The 19527-nt window shown below is 45.0% G+C and overlaps 1 protein-coding gene across 3 annotated transcripts in view; it reads left to right on the forward strand.

Annotated features, from left to right (window-relative positions):
- Window positions 1-19527, forward strand: part of GLP2R (glucagon like peptide 2 receptor) — a 120720-nt gene that overhangs the window by 79789 nt on the left and 21404 nt on the right. For all 3 annotated transcript variants that reach the window (XM_065563304.1, XM_065563305.1, XM_005305108.5), the window contains one exon: window positions 11441-11529. In XM_065563304.1, coding sequence (XP_065419376.1) covers window positions 11441-11529 — 89 coding nt within the window. The remainder of the gene's footprint in view (window positions 1-11440; window positions 11530-19527) is intronic.

Here is a 19527-nt window from a genome sequence, read left to right on the forward strand (position 1 = left end):
CCAGATGACCTCTGCAGTCCCTTCTAACCCTATGGTTCTATAATTCTATTCTATGACCTCAAAGAACTGCTCCTGAGCAATTAGATCTACTAACTTGTCATGAGATTCTGCCCCCTTACTTTTTATCTATTTTCTTAAATAATCCACCATTTTATGCACACATTCCCCATGAGCTAATTTATCAACTTTTTTGAGGTTTCTGAATTTGAAGCAATATGCCTCTGGAGTAATTTGAAACCTTTTTGATGCATTCTCCTTGAATTGAACATATTTCATAGACTCACTAATATCCATATCATTAAATACTTGTAAAGTTTTACCAGTAAATTTGGAGAGTAGGTGTCAGTGACTGGGACATGGGCAATCATGCCTAGTGGCTAGAGCAGGTATCAGGCCTAGTGGTCAGAGCAGGTGTTCGTAGCAGGAATTGGAGCGCAGGGTCAGACCCAAAATCAGAGGCCGGACACCAGACCCAAGGGTCAGAGCCAAAGATCAGAACTAGGTTACCTGGAGTGAGGCAAGGCAGGGTTAGGGCTGGAACAAGCAAGTGTAGGAGTTATCACAGCCATAGGCAAATGCTTTGACCAGATGCTTAATTGCTGCTGCGCTTAAGAGCCAATCTGCTGACCTTTCCTTCCAACCAATCACACAGTGTGGCAAATTAGACAGCCTATTACTAGCCAGCTGTGCTTATTAGGATGTGCTTAAAAGTCAGAAAAGTTTATGAGAAAATAAAGCTAAAATGCCATCATGTGCCAGCAATGCCCCTCTGCCATGTACATTGCCCAAACCGGACAGTCTCTATGCAAAATAATAAATGGAGACAAATCAGATGTCAAGAATTATAACATTCAAAAACCAGTCGGAGAACACTTCAACCTCTCTGGTCACTCAGTTACAGATCTCAAAGTCACAATACTCCAACAAAAAACTTCAGAAACAGACTCCAACGAGAAACTGCAGAATTGGAATTAATTTGCAAACTAAACACCATTAAATTAGGCTTGAATAAAGACTGGGAGTGGATGGGTCATTACACAAAGTAAAACTGTTTTCCCATGCTAATTCTATCCCCCCTCCCCCCCCCGTTACTCATACCTTCTTGTCAACAGTTGGAAATGGGCCGTCCTGATTATCACTACAAAAGTTTTTTTTCTTCTGCTGATAATAGCTCACCTAATAGCTCACCTTAATTAATTACCCTTGTTACAGTTGGTATGGCAACACCCATTTTTTCATGTTCTCTGTGTATATATATTTTCCTACTGTATCTTCCACTGCATGCATCCGATGAAGTGGGTTTTAGCCCATGAAAGCTTATGCTTAAATAAATTTGATAGTCTCTAAGGTGCCACAAGTACTCCTCGTTCTTTTTGCTGATACAGACTAACACGGCTACCACTCTGAAATCAGACAAACCTGTTTGTCCATCTCAGTTTGGAACACGAGTTAATAACACCATACAGCGGAATCTTGTAACTTAACTTACAATGTTGCCACACACATTTTATCAGGACAATAATGACCAGAAAACTATGAGTTTTCAAATGATACCTCACAAGACATACTTTGTATAAAGATTATTACAATAGTGTATAGGATGTGGACGCAGGGGTACATTCTGTCACAGTTGGGTTGTTCAAACTGTCAGTAACCGGGATGGGGGCAGTGGTCAGAGTAGGTGCCAGGCCTAGTCATTAGAACAGCAGTTGGTAGCCAGGAATCAGATCCCAGGGTCAGAATTGGTGTCAGAGACCAAATGCCAAGCCAAGGGTCAGAGCCAGAGTCAGGAGCCAGAATCAAAGTCCAGGGCCAGAACCAGAGTCAGAGACCAGGGACAAGGGTCAGAGTTGAAGTCTGAAGTCAGGAATCAGAGACAAGGATCAGAACTGGACTACCTGGAGTGAGGGCTGGATTCAAGTCAGGAGCATGGCTGGATCCAACGCCGGAACAAGGATGAAGCAGGATTAGGAACAAGCAGGCGCAGGAGCTATTTCAGCCATTGGCAAATGCTTTGAGCAGCCACTGAACTGCTGGGCTAAAGAGCCAGTCTACTGACTGTTCCAACCAATCATGTGGTGTAGCCAAATGAACAGCCTACTACAAGCTAGCTGCACTCGTTAGGTTGCCCAGAGGCTAGCTTTCCTGCAGATCTTGATTCCTCACAATAGGGCAGTCATTCTCTGCTCATCAGAGATTTTATGTACCATTCATATTCTTTCAACAGAGGTTAAATATTCCTCATTGCAATCTGTCTCCCTGTAACACAGACACAGCTCCTCCAGCTGTGTGATCCCTGGGGGGGATTACCCCTGGGTTGAAGGGTTTATTTTTGTAAGTCCAACATGCTTAGGGAATGCTGAATCTCTCTCTTTTTCTTGGCCTTCTGCTTCTTAGGCTTCATGCTTTTTGTCTTCTAGCTCTGGTGCTCTTTGGTGGGATGCTTCTAGGGCTGCTTCTTCTGTCTCCTGCTTTTGCTTTTCTGCCTCCCACTCCTCTTTGGCTGCCCACATCTGGACTTCTTGTTCCTTCTGCACCTTTGCTACCTCCGACCTGGCCAGCTCTAACTTAATAGCTGTCTCACTGAGAATGGTGCCAGGCTGGTTTTCTAAGTCTTTAGGACTTTTCTTAGTCTTTAGAGGAATTCAGCTGCCCTTCTTGTTTCTTGTCAGAGTCAACAAGTGGGGCTTTTAACCCTTCCACATTTTTTCTGGCAGCAAATAAGCAGTGCTCTGAACCCAACTCTTCAAATTTATTCTTGGTGTACCTAGGATGTGCCTCCATGCTCATCCTGCCTTTCCTGCTGCTATATTTCCTTACTCAAAATAAACAGATCTGTTCCCAACCTCCTCACTTGAGAATCTCTCAGTATCTATATTATTGGTACATAAGTGCCTAGAGTGTGATCCTTAGCTAACCAGCTAACTGGGTGTAAGTCCTGCTGACTCTGCCACCATGATGTTTCCCTGGTGTACCCAGGGTTGTGAGGCACCTGACCATCACCTGCCGTTAGTGTGAGGTAGCTTTGTCTGCGCCTGCTGTGGATCAGCTCCCTGACTCCACCAGCATCTGGCAACACAAGCACTGCCTCCCCCGCCTCCCCAGGCCTCGCTCGCTCTGTACACGTTAGCAACAGGCATATACCAATCCCCGAGTTCTCCGGGTGTCCCTCTGGCATAGAATCATAGAATATCAGAGTGGGAAGGGACCTCAAGAGATCATCTAGTTCAACCCCCTGCTCAAAGCAGGACCAATTCCCAGCTAAATCATCCCAGTCAGGGCTTTGTCAAGCCGGGCCTTAAAAACCTCCAAGGAAGGAGACTCCACCACCTCCCTAGGTAACGCATTCCAGTGTTTCACCACCCTCCTAGTGAAATAGTTTTTCCTGATATCCAACCTGGACCTCCCCCACTGCAACTTGAGACCATTGCTCCTTGTTCTGTCATCTGCCACCACTGAGAACAGCCGAGCTCCATCCTCTTTGGAACCCCCCTTCAGGTAGTTGAAGGCTGCTATCAAATCCCCCCTCATTCTTCTCTTCTGGAGACTAAACAATCCCAGTTCCCTCAGCCTCTCCTCATAAGTCATGTGCTCCAGACCCCTAATCATTTTTGTTGCCCTCCGCTGGACTCTTTCCAATTTTTCCACATCCTTCTTGTAGTGTGGGGCCCAAAACTGGACACAGTATTCCAGATGAGGCCTCACCAATGTCGAATAAAGGGGAACGATCACGTTCCTCGATCTGCTGGCAATGCCCCTACTTATACAGCCCAAAATGCCGTTAGCCTTCTTGGCAACAAGAGCACACTGTTGACTCGTCCACTGTGACCCCTAGGTCCTTTTCTGCAGAACTGCTACCTAGCCATTAGACTGCTACCTAGTCTGTAGCAGTGCATGGGATTCTTCCGTCCTAAGTGCAGGACTCTGCACTTGTCCTTGTTGAACCTCATCAGGTTTTTTTCGGCCCAATCCTCTAATTTGTCTAGATCCCTCTGTATCCGATCCCTACCCTCTAGTGTATCTACCACGCCTCCTAGTTTAGTGTCATCTGCAAACTTGCTGAGAGTGCAGTCCACACCATCCTCCAGATCATTAATAAAGATATTTAAAGATATTAAACAAAACCGGCCCCAGGACCGACCCTTGGGGCACTCCACTTGAAACCGGCTGCCAACTAGACATGGAGCCATTGATCACTACCCGTTGAGCCCGACGATCTAGCCAGCTTTCTATCCACCTTACAGTCCATTCATCCAGCCCATACTTCTTTAACTTGGTGGCAAGAATATTGTGGGAGACAGTATCAAAAGCTTTGCTAAAGTCAAGAAATAACACATCCACTGCTTTCCCCTCATCCACAGAGCCAGTTATCTCATCATAGAAGGCAATTAGGTTAGTCAGGCACGACTTCCCCTTGGTGAATCCATGCTGACTGTTCCTGATCACTTTCCTCTCCTCTAAATGTTTCATAATTGATTCCTTGAGGACCTGCTCCATGATTTTTCCAGGGACTGAGGTGAGGCTGACTGGCCTGTAGTTCCCCGGATCCTCCTTCCCTTTTTTAAAGATGGGCACTACATTAGCCTTTTTCCAGTCATCTGGGACCTCCCCTGATCGCCATGAGTTTTCAAAAATAATGGCTAATGGCTCTGCAATCTCGCCCGCCAACTCCTTTAGCACCCTCGGATGCAGCGCATCCGGCCCCATGGACTTGTGCACGTCCAGTTTTTCTAAATAGTCCCGAACCACTTCTTTCTCCACAGAGGGTTGGTCACCTTCTCCCCATGCTGTACTGCCCAGTGCAGCAATCTGGGAGCTGACCTTGTGCGTGAAGACAGAGGCAAAAAAATCATTGAGTACATTAGCTTTTTTCACATCCTTGGTCACTAGGTTGCCGCCCTCATTCAGTAAGGGGCCCACACTTTCCTTGATTTTCTTCTTGTTGCTAACATACCTGAAGAAACCCTTCTTGTTACTCTTAACATCTCTTGCTAACTGCAACTCCAAGTGTGATTTGGCCTTCCTGATTTCACTCCTGCACGCCTGAGCAATATTTTTATACTCCTCCCTGGTCATTTGTCCAATCTTCCACTTCTTGTAAGCTTCTTTTTTGCGTTTAAGATCAGCAAGGATTTCACTGTTTAGCCAAGCTGGTCGCCTGCCATATTTACTATTTTTTCTACACATCGGGATGGTTTGTTCCTGCAACCTCAATAAGGATTCTTTAAAATACAGGCAGCTCTCTTGGACCCCTTTGCCCTTCATGTTATTCTCCCAGGGGATCCTGCCCATCTGTTCCCTGAGGGAGTCAAAGTCTGCTTTTCTGAAGTCCAGGGTCCGTATTCTGCTGCTCTCCTTTCTTCCTTGTGTCAGGATCCTGAACTCGACCATCTCATGGTCACTGCCTCCCAGGTTCCCATCCACTTTTGCTTCCCCTACTAGTTCTTCCCTGTTTGTGAGTAGCAGGTCAAGAAAAGCTTTGCCCCTAGTTGGTTCCTCCAGCACTTGCTCCAGGAAATTGTCCCCTACACTATCCAAAAATTTCCTGGATTGCCTGTGCACCGCTGTATTGCTCTCCCAGCAGATATCAGGGTGATTAAAGTCTCCCATGAGAACCAGGGCCTGCGATCTAGCAACTTCTGCTAGTTGCCAGAAGAAAGCCTCGTCCACCTCATCCCCCTGGTCTGGTGGTCTATAGCAGACTCTAACCACGACATCACCCTTGTTGCTCACACTTCTCAACTTTATCCAGAGACTCTCAGGTTTTTCTGCAGTTTCATACCGGAGCTCTGAGCAGTCATACTCCTCTCTTACATACAACGCAACTCCCCCACCTTTTCTGCCCTGCCTGTCCTTCCTGAACAGTTTATATCCATCCATGACAGTACTCCAGTCATGTGAGTTATCCCACCAAGTCTCTGTTATTCCAATCACATCATAGTTCCCTGCTTGTTTCCCAGGCTTCTTGCATTTGTGTATAGGCACTTAAGATAACTCATCGATCGTCCCTCTTTCTCAGCATGAGACAGGAGTCCTCCTCTCTTGCGCTATCCTGCTTGTGCTTCCTCCCAGGATCCCATTTCCCCACTTACCTCAGGGCTTTGGTCTCCTTCCCCCGGTGAACGTAGCCCTCCTCACTAGGTTAGCCAGCCTGCTGGCGAAGATGCTCTTCCCTCTCTTCGTTAGGTGGAGCCCGTCTCTGCCTAGCACTCCTTCTTCTTGGAACACCATCCCATGGTCGAAGAATCCAAAGCCTTCTCTCCGACACCACCTGCGTAGCCATTCGTTGACTTCCACGATTCGACGGTCTCTACCCCAGCCTTTTCCTTGCACAGGGAGGATGGACGAGAACACCACTTGCGCCTCAAACTCCTTTATCCTTCTTCCCAGAGCCACGTAGTCTGCAGTGATCCTCTCAAGGTCATTCTTGGCAGTATCATTGGTGCCCACGTGGAGAAGCAGGAAGGGGTAGCGATCCGAGGGCTTGATGAGTCTCGGCAGTCTCTCCGTCACATCGTGTATCCTAGCTCCTGGCAAGCAGCAGACCTTTCGGTTTTCCCGGTCGGGGCAGCAGATAGATGACTCAGTCCCCCTGAGGAGGGAGTCCCCGACCACCACCACCCTCCTCCTCCTCTTGGGAGTGGTGGTCGTGGAACCCCCATCCCTAGGACAGTGCATCTTTTGCCTTCCAATCGGTGGAGTCTCCTTCTGCTCCCTTCCCTCAGATGGGTCATCTAGTCCACTCTCCGCATTAGTACCTGTAGAGAGAATATGGAAATGATTGCTCACCTGTATTTCCATTGCTGGTGCATGGACGCTCCTCTTTCTCCTTCTGGAGGTCACATGCTGCCAAACCTCCTCACAATCCTTCTGTCCCTGCTGCGCCTGCTCTGAATCTTCAGAACATTGTGGCCGTAGAAGCATCTCCTGACATCTGTCCAGGAAATCTTCATTTTCCCTTATGCAACGCAGAGTCGACACTCGTTTCTCCAGCCCTCGAACCTTCTCTTCCAACATGGAGACCAGCTTGCACTTTGTACAGACAAAGTCGCTTCTGTCCTGTGGAAGAAAGACAAACATGGCACAACCTGTGCAGGTTACAACAGCTGATCGCTCACCTTCCATATCACCGTCCTCTGTTGCAGGAACTACTCAGAGAAACCTGCAGATAAAAGCCTCAGTGCGCTCTCCCCAAGTGAGCTCCCAGGCAAACTCCCGCTGTTAGCCTCTGCTGTTCGCTGCTCAGCTGGTTCGCTGCTGACTGCCCTTATATACCAGTCAGGCCCACTCAAGGCCCACCTGGAACAAAGCACTCCCAATTCACACTTTTCAAACAAACAAGCAAGCAATCAAGCACATGGTCAAACTGACCAACTGTCCCAGCAGCAGGCACTCAGATACTCACCAACACAGCCCCCCTAATGCAGCACTTAGCGTACCTCCTCTCAGACAGCTCCCAGGCAAACTCCCGCTGTTAGCCTCTGCTGTTCGCCGCTCAGCTGGTTCGCTGCTGACTGCCCTTATATACCAGTCAGGCCCACTCAAGGCCCGCCAACACAGCCCCCCTAATGCAGCACTTAGCGTACCTCCTCTTGGACAGCTCCCAGGCAAACTCCCGCTGTTAGCCTCTGCTGTTCGCCGCCCAGCCCAGGCTGGGGGCATGCCCAGCCCCCGTTCCATAGAACACTCATAGAGCTCTCAGATTCACTGCTCCCAAAGGAGAAGTACACATGAGCATACTAGTTTAACTTAGGATCACCACTCCGCTAAACACAAACTGCAGTTAGATATATTTATAGTGAAAACAAGAATAAGTTTTTTATCAAAGAACAGATTCAAGTTATTGAAATTAAGAATATTGTAAACAAATGGTTACATATAAAACAAAATCATCACATATTTCCAGAGCCTAAACTTAACTCACAGGACATCCCCCTGTCTTCTATAGGATAGCTTACCCCAAGTCCTTTTCCTAGAGTATTCAGCTGAGATCCCCTGTTCATAAAATCAATCCTGCTGGCAGCTTGTCTTCACAGACTGAATGATGCCAGGGTATCTCTCTGAACCTCCAGACATACTAGCCCAGACCTTTGGTCTTCACTTTTAAACAGGGTCCCCCCACCACTGGTTACCTTTTCCTATTAATTTCCTTCTGAAGTCCCCGCAAGCTTCATTAGCAGTATGCTAAGAGTTTTCTGTTATTAGGCACACAATACCTCTGAATGATCTACCTTTGACTACAAGGCCTAGAGAACATAATTTTCAGTATATATACATAACTCCTCACATGTCTTCCATACATATATCTCACAATGGTTATGATGACCAGTGTAACACAGGCTTTTAGTAGAGACCTTACATGACATTCTTTTGGTCAACCCAGGGGATCCCAGTAACCCTGGTGCCCCTGCCAGTTGGCATCAAGAGGTTTTTGGGTCACAAACAGAGATTCCACACCCTCCCTTGGAGGCCTATCCCAGTACTTAACTATCCTTATAGTTATAAAGTTTTTCCTGATATCTAACCAACATCCCCCTTGCTTCAGATTAAGCTGATTACTTCTTGTCCAACCTTCAGTGGACATGGTGAATATTTGCTCACATATTTGAATACTGTGTAACCTGGTCAGTTAAAAAGGTGTAATTCACTGTTATTGACTGTATGTAGTTTGTTGATTATCACAGGTTCCTCCCAAGAATGGGTTACACAGATTGTTTTCAGGTTTTGGTGTGATTCACAACAGATCCAAACAAATGCTTTAGTCATTCCCACTCATTAATATAATTAAACAGGATAAGTAATTGCACAAAATAATTGCTGTTAAACAAAAAGGTATCATGCTGCTTACACCCCCTTTGAAGCCATGGAAAACAAAGAGAAGAAAACAGTCTGGAGCACATCAGGAGACTAGTCCCAGATCAGGCAATGTGATGTTCTAGAACTGGATGCACCCAAAGAATCAAGGAAAGTTCTAAATCTTTTATACCCCGAGGTTGTTTGGCTCACATGGACGTAGGCAACATCAGCCCATCTTTTTCCATATGGGAAATTCGGCAAGCTATATTTATGCTTCCAATACCTACACAATTAATGTCAATAAATTATGTGTCAATCTAACTGCTTAGCAACAAAATTTGCAAACAATCCCAACACTTTTATATCAAAATGTCACAATGTTAAAAACATGAGGTGTACCTATTAACTTGAGGTCAGTTGTTCGTTCTCTCATGATGGGCAGGCAAGCAAATGTGACCCAGGATCCCCACCTACACTCTATTTTGTCAGTTATGCTAACCACAAAAAACTGCCTATAGGCATAAAATCATAGAATCATAGAATATCAGGGTTGGAAGGGACCTCAGGAGGTCATCTAGTCCAACCCCCTGCTCAAAGCAGGACCAGTCCCTAACTGGGGCAGCCCACACTGGAAATGCCAAGGTCAGGGGAGGCTGCAAAAAGGGAGAGCAGATACTCCCAAGACTGTTAGGGGGAAGGGTGATAGAGTGGATAGGAGGAAAGAAGGAAGAGGGACAGGAGCCAGGGGTGAGGTGGATAGCAACAGATGGGGGCAGAATTGGGGTGGATAAAAGCTGAGGGAAGGGTAGCAGGAGCCAAGTTGGGAGAAGTGGATAGAAACAGAAAGGGAGCAGAGGAGCAGAAGGATCCACTCCCCTCCAAATCCTGAAACTGAAGCTAGTAGTCTTGAGTTTCTACATCCCTCTGATGTCAGCAAACAGCTGTGAAACCCACTGGCAAAGCATTTGTCTCCTCAACCTCTAGTGGCTGGTCCACATAGAGGATGACAACCTGCTACAAGTATCGGTTACGCTGTTAGCTCAAGTGGCAGCAGTCTGTGTAGTGGATCTAAACATTCCAAACCTGCTGATTAGTCAGTTAGAAAAAGGGTTTTGTTTCTGAGAGAAATTTCAACAAAACATTTTTGTTCTTTTCATTTAAATTTTCTGAGGAAAATTCAGACTTTCATTGAAATATCAAAATCTGAAATATTTTGGTTTTCAGGCATTCTCTTTTCTGATAAAACATCGATAATTTCTGTGGAAAGCAGACAATTTTTGCAAAAAAAATTATTTAGTTAAAAAAACAATTTCCTATCAAAAGAGTGGGTTTTTTTATGAACCCTTCTGCTGATGAACCATGTGGATGTCAGTATAGTTCCACAATATGGAATTTTGTCTTTTCAGTTTGCTTTTTAAAAACCTAGTAAATTACACACAAAAAACTATGGCAAAAGAACATTATGGTTATATAGTCAAGCACTTAAATCTAGGAAATTCCAGAATTAAGGTTGCCTATGCCACCTTTAATTACATGAGCACATTTTTTTTCCTGCCTCATTCAGTGCACAGGATGGCTCTGCCCTGGGGATGAATCAGAGTAGTGTAGTGAAAGAGGCTGTTGTCCATAGGACCCCTGTCTCATTTGTTGCAGAAATTGGAAGTGGTGTGGTCAGGGCCGGCGCAACCCATTAGGCGACCTAGGCGGTTGCCTAGGGCACTACAATTTGGGGGGCGGTGACCGCGGCAGTATTTCAGCTGCGGGACCTTCTGCCACCTCTGTGGGGGGCGGCATTTCGGGGTGGGACCTTCCGCCGCCTAGGGCGGCAGAAAAGCTGGCGGCGCTCCTGGGTGTGGTGAATGAGGCAGGGGGCTTCAGGAAGAGAAAGAATGGTTTGCTCGTTAAGGATGTTGAATGCAACCCTGGAGAATTGGATTCTATCCCTGCCTCTGCCACACAGTTCCTGTGTGGCGCTAGCAAGTCGTTTAAACCAACATTTTCACAACTGGCCACTAATTGTTTCTTTTTCCGGGTGCCCATCTTGAGCCCTTAGGGACAGATTTGCCCAAGTGCTATATAATGCTAAGGACTCTGAAAACTCTGATCTTAGGTGTCTCAAGTTGAGCACCTGAAATTAGTGGATACTTCTAACAATTTTGGTCTTAATCTCTCTCTGCCTCAATTTCCCACATGTAAAATTGGGATACCACCTACTCATTTCATAGACAGTATGATGATGAATATCAAAGAAAACTCCATGAGGAAACTAATAATTCTGTACTGAATTCAGGGTTTTGGTGGTGTGTATTAAATGAGGCTTGGGGGCCACACATTGCAAGAAGATGATAAAAGTAAACATTGAATTCACTGAATGAGGCAGGGGTCATGTGGAAAAGCTAAAATGTAATAGTATATCTAAAGATTGTCTCATAATACATACGCACAAGGGTGAAGAATGAAGGTTGCACAGGCAAACATAATTCTGACATTTCCTAACTTGTGACTGCTTTCATGTTCTTTTAGTTTTGCAGATGTATATTATATACATCTGAATATATATTATATTGTATTATATAATATATTGAATGTATATTACTGTATAGTGACATTTACTGTAACTAATCAATATATATTTTCTTTTAAGGTTAATTTCTGCATCTTCCTAAAAATTCTAAAGTTGTTAATTTCCAAACTCAAAGCCCACCATATGAGCTTTCATGATTACAAATACAGGTATGTGATAAATATCAAAGTGCTACTAGTCATTTGTATTACCATGGCGCCTTTCCTTCAGAAAGTTCCTAAAGTGCTACGCAGGATATATAATTATACACAGCCACCAAAGTGGTAAGACATGGCAGCCATTCTGATCAAGTAAAGTGTCTTAGGAGAGGAAGAGAAGAATAATGACTTGCCAACTGAAACTCTAGAGGAAATGTAGGGAGGTTGACTGTAGATACCAGGTCTAGCTGTAACCACACTTTGTTTTGCAGTAAGTGATAAGGGATCTTTAGTGATAAGTGGTTAGGACCCAATTTTTATGCCTCTTTCAAAACATACATCACCCCCTGAAGCTTCTCACATCTGGGGGGCTCAAGACTTAAGCCCGGGTCCTGGAGAGGCTGGGGGGTGGGCAGGACAACCCCTTCAGAGTCACCTGCATCCCTTAGCATGCCCTAGAGCCATGCTGTGGTATTGGGGATCAGTAAGGACTCAGAGGGAAGGACTCAGAGCGCCACCTACTGAATCACCGCCATCACTTCCTGCAGCTGGCTGAGCTTTCCTGGGGAGGGTTCCAATCCAGGTACAGATCTAGGCTGTGCACTACTTGGCATATGAGACTGTAAGGAACTCATGCAGTCTGTGCAGGGCTTGTAATTGTATTAGTATAGCTTACCCACTAGTGGTTGCTGCCCTCCAACAGCCACCCACATTGGCTATATAAGAACTCAGCGAGTGCTAGTCTGACTACTCAACGCAACAGCTGCCTGGCTTCTTATCCATTAGGTGCTGTGTTGTGTTCTTGGAATAAAGCCTGACACTGATTCGGCTGAACCTGTCTCGATTGTGAGTGTTATCTGTTCCATGATAGTTTGAGCAAACCACTGACTAACCCATCTCCTCCCTTCGTGATTTCTACTAGGGAATGCAAAACACTAACATACCTGTGGCTGATATAACCTCCAAAGCTTCCAGAACCAAATGTTGCAACTACAGGTACAGAATACTGCTCTCCAGGCTTCTCAATCCCCAGTACCATCCGATAGGGGCCCTAAGTCCCATTGCTGCGTAAATTTGTTTATGACAGATAGAAATTTTGTGATTTCCTGAATCAATGCCATCTACTTTATCTGCTCTGGCTGCTTATATACCCTACAGACTAGACCAAGGTAGGGCTTATAAATAGCCTACTGACCAGAGAAGCTCTGAATTAGGTATTGCTGCTGCTGGAGCAGTACAGTCCCATGCTGAGTAACTTTGATGATTTCATCTGTGTTTTCTTAACTATATTTGATGACCCAAACTACACTCATGTAGCCAAAGCCTCCCTTCACTCCATAAAACAGGGTTGCTGGTCCATTTCGGACTACACTGCCCACTTTTGACACCTGATAAGGATGAGTTGGCCTGGATGAAACCATCAGTGATTCTATTCTCCTTTGTCAATTTATGCATCTGGATTGATGTCTGCTTATTTGAATGACATCAGGAGAGAAAGAGTTCATTCCAGCAAACTTGTTTCTATGTGATGATATTTCTGCAGGCATCACAAGCTAATCGTGATTGAAACTATGTGGGTTGACACAACTTGAACTCATTTCACTGGTCAAGAGAAGAAGCATTGTCACCAAAATGGTCTTTGTCATACTGTGGTGGGTCTGGCCACTTTGTGGCTACCTGTCCCTTGAAATTCAAACCTAGCATAAGCTTAGGAACCTCCAATGTCCAACCCTATACAACACACACTTGTTAACTCTGGTGCATCCAGTAATTTCATGGACATAAAGTCCCAATTTAATGTAAGCCTGCTCCTGATTATGTTGAGTCCATTGATGGTGCCCTGCTTTCTTCAGGCCTGGTTAACCAAGAGACCACCCATCTTGAAGTCATGATTCAGGATCACGATGAAGTCACCTTAGTCAAATTGCTGCATTTTCCGATTGTCCTCAGTATTACTTGATTTACACTGAATGATCCACATATTTCATGGAGGGCACAAGAAGCGCGTTTCAAGTCAAGTTACTTCTGACAGTTGTGCCTTGTGGGACCAAGTACCAAAACCCCAGAAGGCGACACAACTAGGTCTATTGTGTATTGTTCCCAACACATTAGCCAACATCAACATAGTGCTTCAAACACTTTTGATGTCCATAATTGTGGTAACAATTAAGGTACTACCAACCAATGCCCATCCAGACTATGTTGTTGGAATAGTTAGGGCCAAAGATCCCAACCCAGTCCCTGTGGTCCCAGCAAAATACCAAGATGTAGCAAACATGTTTGATAAAAGGAATGTGGACATTCTACCACCTCATCATCCTTACAATTGTCCTATTGATCTCCAGCCAGGAGCCAGGATCCCATTGGGTGAATGTACACGCTGCTGGAACAAGAGCTCAAGGCTCTTCAGAAACACCTTCAAGAAAATCTTGCAAAAAAATTTCATCTATCCGTTGACCTCTCTGTCCAGTATTCCTATATTATTTGTGAAGAAGAAAGATGTCTGACTATGTGTTTGCATCAATTATCATGCCTTGAGTTGAATCACCATTAGGAATAGATACACCTTGTTTTTTATTACTGAGTTATTTGACAGATTGTGCTCCACAATGCTGTTTACCAAGCCTCTGAGGCACTTATAATTTGGTTCAAATTCACAAAGGTGATGAATGGAAGTGCATGTTTTAGACGTGGTATGGTCATTTTGAGTATCTGGTGATGCCTTTTGGTTGTTCAGACACGAAATGTGTGTGAAGTTGAACATTTCCTTGAATTTGCAAATTTTTACCAATTTTTATTAAGGATTTTGTAAGACTGGTGTCCTCTGTGATTGCACTGCTCCAGAAGAATACCTGATTAGCCTGGACATGGGCAACTCAGTCTTTTAAGACCACTTAATGGATAATTTTTTGTCAACACCTATTCTGGTGCTCAGATCTGGTGAAACCCTTTAAGTTGAGGCAAACATGTTCAAAGTGGCAATCAGAATTGTACTATCATAACAACATGGACCCAGAATCGACTCCATGTGCACCCAATTTCTGGTCCAGGTATATACAGATCACAACATTTTGGAATATCTACATGCGATGAAGACCCTGAATCAACATCAAAACCAGTGGTCTTTATTTTTTTCCAGATTTTACTTTATTTTGACATACTATTCAGACACCCAAGCTTACCACACTGTGTCTTAAGGGGGAATATTAGGAGAAAAAACTCAAGAATATTCTATAATCCTTATATACTGTAATTTTGCCAATGCCTTAGTACATAGGAATTTGCTGCCCTTCATCTGATCCTCATTATCTAATGACCCATTTGCAACAAAGTTCATGCTGACTCAGAATGCTGCCAGTGACCAACATCCTAACCCCAGCTTCCTCATCAAAGATGGGATCCTTTATTTCAAGGTCCATATCTATGTCCCTGTGGCTTGAAGTGTTTAAACTTTGCCATGACTCTCCTTTAGCTGCCGACTTTGGCCACTTTAAAACACATAGACTAGTTTCTCTATATTTTTGTGGCCAAAGATGCAACCTTTCATCAAGTTATATATTAAATCCTGCAATATTTGCTCTTGAACAAAGACTGCCCCACCTCCCACCCCCATCTGAAACACCTCGGGGATCTCATGCCAGCCCTTGTTATCATAGAATCATAGAATCATAGAATATCAGGGTTGGAAGGGACCTCAGGAGGTCATCTAGTCCAACCCCCTGCTCAAAGCAGGACCAATTCCCAACTAAATCATCCCAGCCAGGGCTTTGTCAAGCCGGGCCTTAAAAATCTCCAAGGAAGGAGACTCCACCACCTCCCTAGGTAACGCATTCCAGTGCTTCACCACCCTCCTAGTGAAATAGTGTTTCCTAATATCCAACCTAGACCTCCCCCACTGCAACTTGAGATCATTGCTCCTTGTTCTGTCATCTGCCACCATTGAGAACAGCTGAGTTCCATCCTCTTTGGAACCCCCCTTCAGGTAGTTGAAGGCTGCTATCAAATCCCCCCTCATTCTTCTCTTCTGGAGACTAAACAATCCCAGTTCCCTCAGCCTCTCCTCATAAGTCATGCGCTCCAGACCCCTAATCATTTTTGTTGCCCTCCGCTGGACTCTCCAATTTTTCCACATCCTTCTTGTAGTGTGGGGCCCAAAACTGGACACAGTACTCCAGATGAGGCCTCACCAATGTCGAAAAAAGGGGAACAATCACATCCCTCGATCTGCTGGCAATGCCCCTACTTATACAGCCCAAAATGCCGTTAGCCTTCTTGGCAACAAGAGCACACTGTTGACTCATATCCAGCTTCTCATCCACTGTGACCCCTAGGTCCTTTTCTGCAGAACTGCTACCTAGCCACTCGGTCCCTAGTCTGTAGCAGTGCATAGGATTCTTCCGTCCTAGGTGCAGGACTCTGCACTTGTCCTTGTTGAACCTCATCAGGTTTCTTTTGGCACAATCCTCTAATTTGTCTAGGTTCCTCTGTATCCGATTCCTACCCTCTAGTGTATCTACCACGCCTCCTAGTTTAGTGTCATCGGCAAACTTGCTGAGAGTGCAATCCACACCATCCTCCAGATCATTAATAAAGATATTAAACAAAACCGGCCCCAGGACCGACCCTTGGGGCACTCCGCTTGAAACTGGCTGCCAACTAGACATGGAGCCATTGATCACTACCCGTTGAGCCCAACGATCTAGCCAGCTTTCTATCCACCTTACAGTCCATTCATCCAGCCCATACTTCTTTAACTTGGCGGCAAGAATACTGTGGGAGACCGTATCAAAAGCTTTGCTAAAGTCAAGGAATAACACATCCACTGCTTTCCCCTCATCCACAGAGCCAGTTATCTCATCATAGAAGGCAATTAGGTTAGTCAGGCACGACTTCCCCTTGGTGAATCCATGCTGACTGTTCCTGATCACTTTCCTCTCCTCTAAGTGTTTCATAATTGATTCCTTGAGGACCTGCTCCATGATTTTTCCAGGGACTGAGGTGAGGCTGACTGGCCTGTAGTTCCCCGGATCCTCCTTCTTCCCTTTTTTAAAGATGGGCACTACATTAGCCTTTTTCCAGTCATCCGGGACCTCCCCCGATCACCATGAGTTTTCAAAAATAATCTAATGGCTCTGCAATCTCATCCGCTAACTCCTTTAGCACCCTCGGATGCAGCGCATCCGGCCCCATGGACTTGTGCACGTCCAGTTTTTCTAAATAGTCCCGAACCACTTCTTTCTCCACAGAGAGCTGGTCACCTTCTCCCCATATTGTGCTGCCCAGTGAAGCAGTCTGGTAGCTGACCTTGTGCGTGAAGACAGAGGCAAAAAAATCATTGAGTACATTAGCTTTTTCCACATCCTCGGTCACTAGGTTATCCATCGCCATAGATTTTATCATTGACCTACCCAGCTTAAAGATCAGTAGAACCATCTTAGTTATCACCTATCACCTTACTAAAATATCCCACTTTATCCCATGTCCCATAGTTTCCCCTGCTTAGGGACAGCCTGGGTCATTTTTACTTGTGTCTTCAAACTCCATGGGTTACTATCTAGCATCATCACTGATCAGGCCCCACAATTTGTTCCCCATTTGTGTCAAGAACTTTTTAAATTGCTGAATGTTAAACTATATAATTCCTCTGCCTACTATCCTAAAATCTATGGGCAGATCAAACAGGTTAACCAAATAATTGAACAATATCTTCATTGTTTCATCAAGTATCAGAGGGGTAGATGTGTTAGTCTGGATCTGTAAAAAGCAACAGAGACTCCTGTGGCACCTTTAAGACTAACAGATGTATTGGAGCATAAGCTTTCATGGGTGAATACCCACAAAAGCTTATGCTCCAATACATCTGTTAGTCTTAAAGGTGCCACAGGACTCTCTGTTGATTGTTTCATCAGTTATCACCAGGACTACTGGGAGTCTCTCCTTCTTTTTGCCAAATTTGCCTATAACAACTCTCTCAACCCTTTGCAGCCCCTTCTACACTAACTATGGCTTCCATCTGCATTTCCATCCATCCTTACCAAGGGTGTCTTATGTCCCCACACCCACTGACCTAGTCCAGCATTTGTACCATCTTCAAGAGGAACTGAGAAAACATCTCAACTCAGCCAAAAGTGCCTACAAATATTGCATAGACTGACACTGTAGGGAAGCTCTTCATTTCATCATTGCTGACTGGGTATGGTTATCATCATGAAACTTCACCTCCATTCATCCCTCACATAAACTAGATCATGAACACCTGGGTCCAGCAAATCATCCAGCAAATCAACCGTGTCATGGTCAAACTGTTTCAGCCTAGCTCATCTGGTCTTCTGCATTTTGCTGTTAAAGTCATAAACTGGCAATCCCTTTCCTGGACGAGTCAAGCTTCCACCTTCACCACTTATCATCCAAGGCCATGAAAAAATTCATGTACAAAGGATCCTTGACTCTAGATAGTCTGGGGGGAAATGAGGTACCTTGTGGATTGGGAGGATTATGGGCTGGTTAACCAGTGACAGGAACCCACCAGTCATATCCATGCCCCTGTTAAGATTAGGGAATTTCATCAAACCTACTCCGCCAAGTCCAGACCCAAGATGCCTGGAAGGCATCCTTAAGGGAAGTGTAAATGCAGCCTGTGGAGAGGTTATAACTGAATTAGTATAACTTACTCCCTATTGGTCTTCGTTCACCAGAGGCCTCCCTCACCTACTATGTAAGAACTCATCAAATGCCAGTCAGTGTTAGCTCAATGCAATGGCTGTCTGGCTCCTAATTCACTAGGTGTTCTCAGAATAAAGCCTGACGCTGCTCCAGCTGATCCTGAGTCTGTTGTGAGTGTTGCTTTGTTCCATGACAGAGACCACAGCACAGGAGCAGCTCTGAATTTTTGTTAAAAAAACAACAACAACAACAAACCCCCCCCAAAACTTAGAAACTAAGTTTTAGATGAATCAAGGGAGCTTCAAATTCTGGCTCCCTACTAACCATCCCTCTTGTCTCCACACACACTCTCTCCCTTCCCACACACACTCTCTTCCCTCTCACACACAATTCAGTTTGCCCTTCCCTTTCATGGACCTACTAATAGTTCTCCCTACACACCAAACATCAATTCATTTTGCTCTATCTCACTTCCTCCACACACACCATTAATTCATTCCCCCTACCATTTTGCAGAGCCCCACAGCTGATTCTGCTGCCCTGTCCCATTGTGTGCCTGGGACCTCTTCATCACCTTTTCCAAGGTCTAGTGATAGCACTTGACTCCCCTACCCAGGTTGGGGGGCAGGCAGCTCCAGACAGCGTCACAGAATGACAGGGAGCTGTTGTTCCCAATTTTCCCTTGAGCACATGAGGCAGGAGGATTTCTCGAGTGCTCCATCCTATATTTGCAGAGGGAAGGGAACTCCAGATGGTCCTTCAGCACATGAAGAATTTCTGATTGGTTGTCTTTCCCTAGGAGGTGGGGGAATAGGGAAGGACAGTCAATCAAATGGGGATTTCCCTGCAGATCCAGAGGAGGAGCTGAAGAACCCCTATAAAGTTGGCAATTCCCTTCTGCAAGGCATGGAAAGGTTATTAGCAACCATGAATTTGTTGTGGGCACTTGTGTACACTAGTACATGTGTATTCCACAACCACAGGCTATAAATAGTCTCATACTTATCCTCAAGGAGCCATATCTGTACCATTCTCTTGTCAAGCTTTAGTCTTGAACAATGAACTTTTATTAGCAGTAATGCACATTGGAAAACATAATCCCAAAATGATGGTGTCTAAACTAGTTGTTACCACTCAAGAAAGAGATCCTGGAGTCATTGTGGATAGTTCTCTGAAAACATCCACTCAATGTGCAGCAGCAGTCAAAAAAGCAAACAAAATGTTGGGAATCGTTAAGAAAGGGCTAGATAATAAGTCAGAAAATATCGTATTGCCTCTGTATAAATCCATGGTACACCCACATCTTGAATACTGCATGCAGATGTGATTGCCCCAGCTCAAAAAAAG

Source organism: Chrysemys picta, chromosome 12, assembly GCF_011386835.1.
Source record: "Chrysemys picta bellii isolate R12L10 chromosome 12, ASM1138683v2, whole genome shotgun sequence".
In the NCBI taxonomy this organism is placed as follows: Eukaryota; Metazoa; Chordata; order Testudines; family Emydidae; genus Chrysemys; species Chrysemys picta.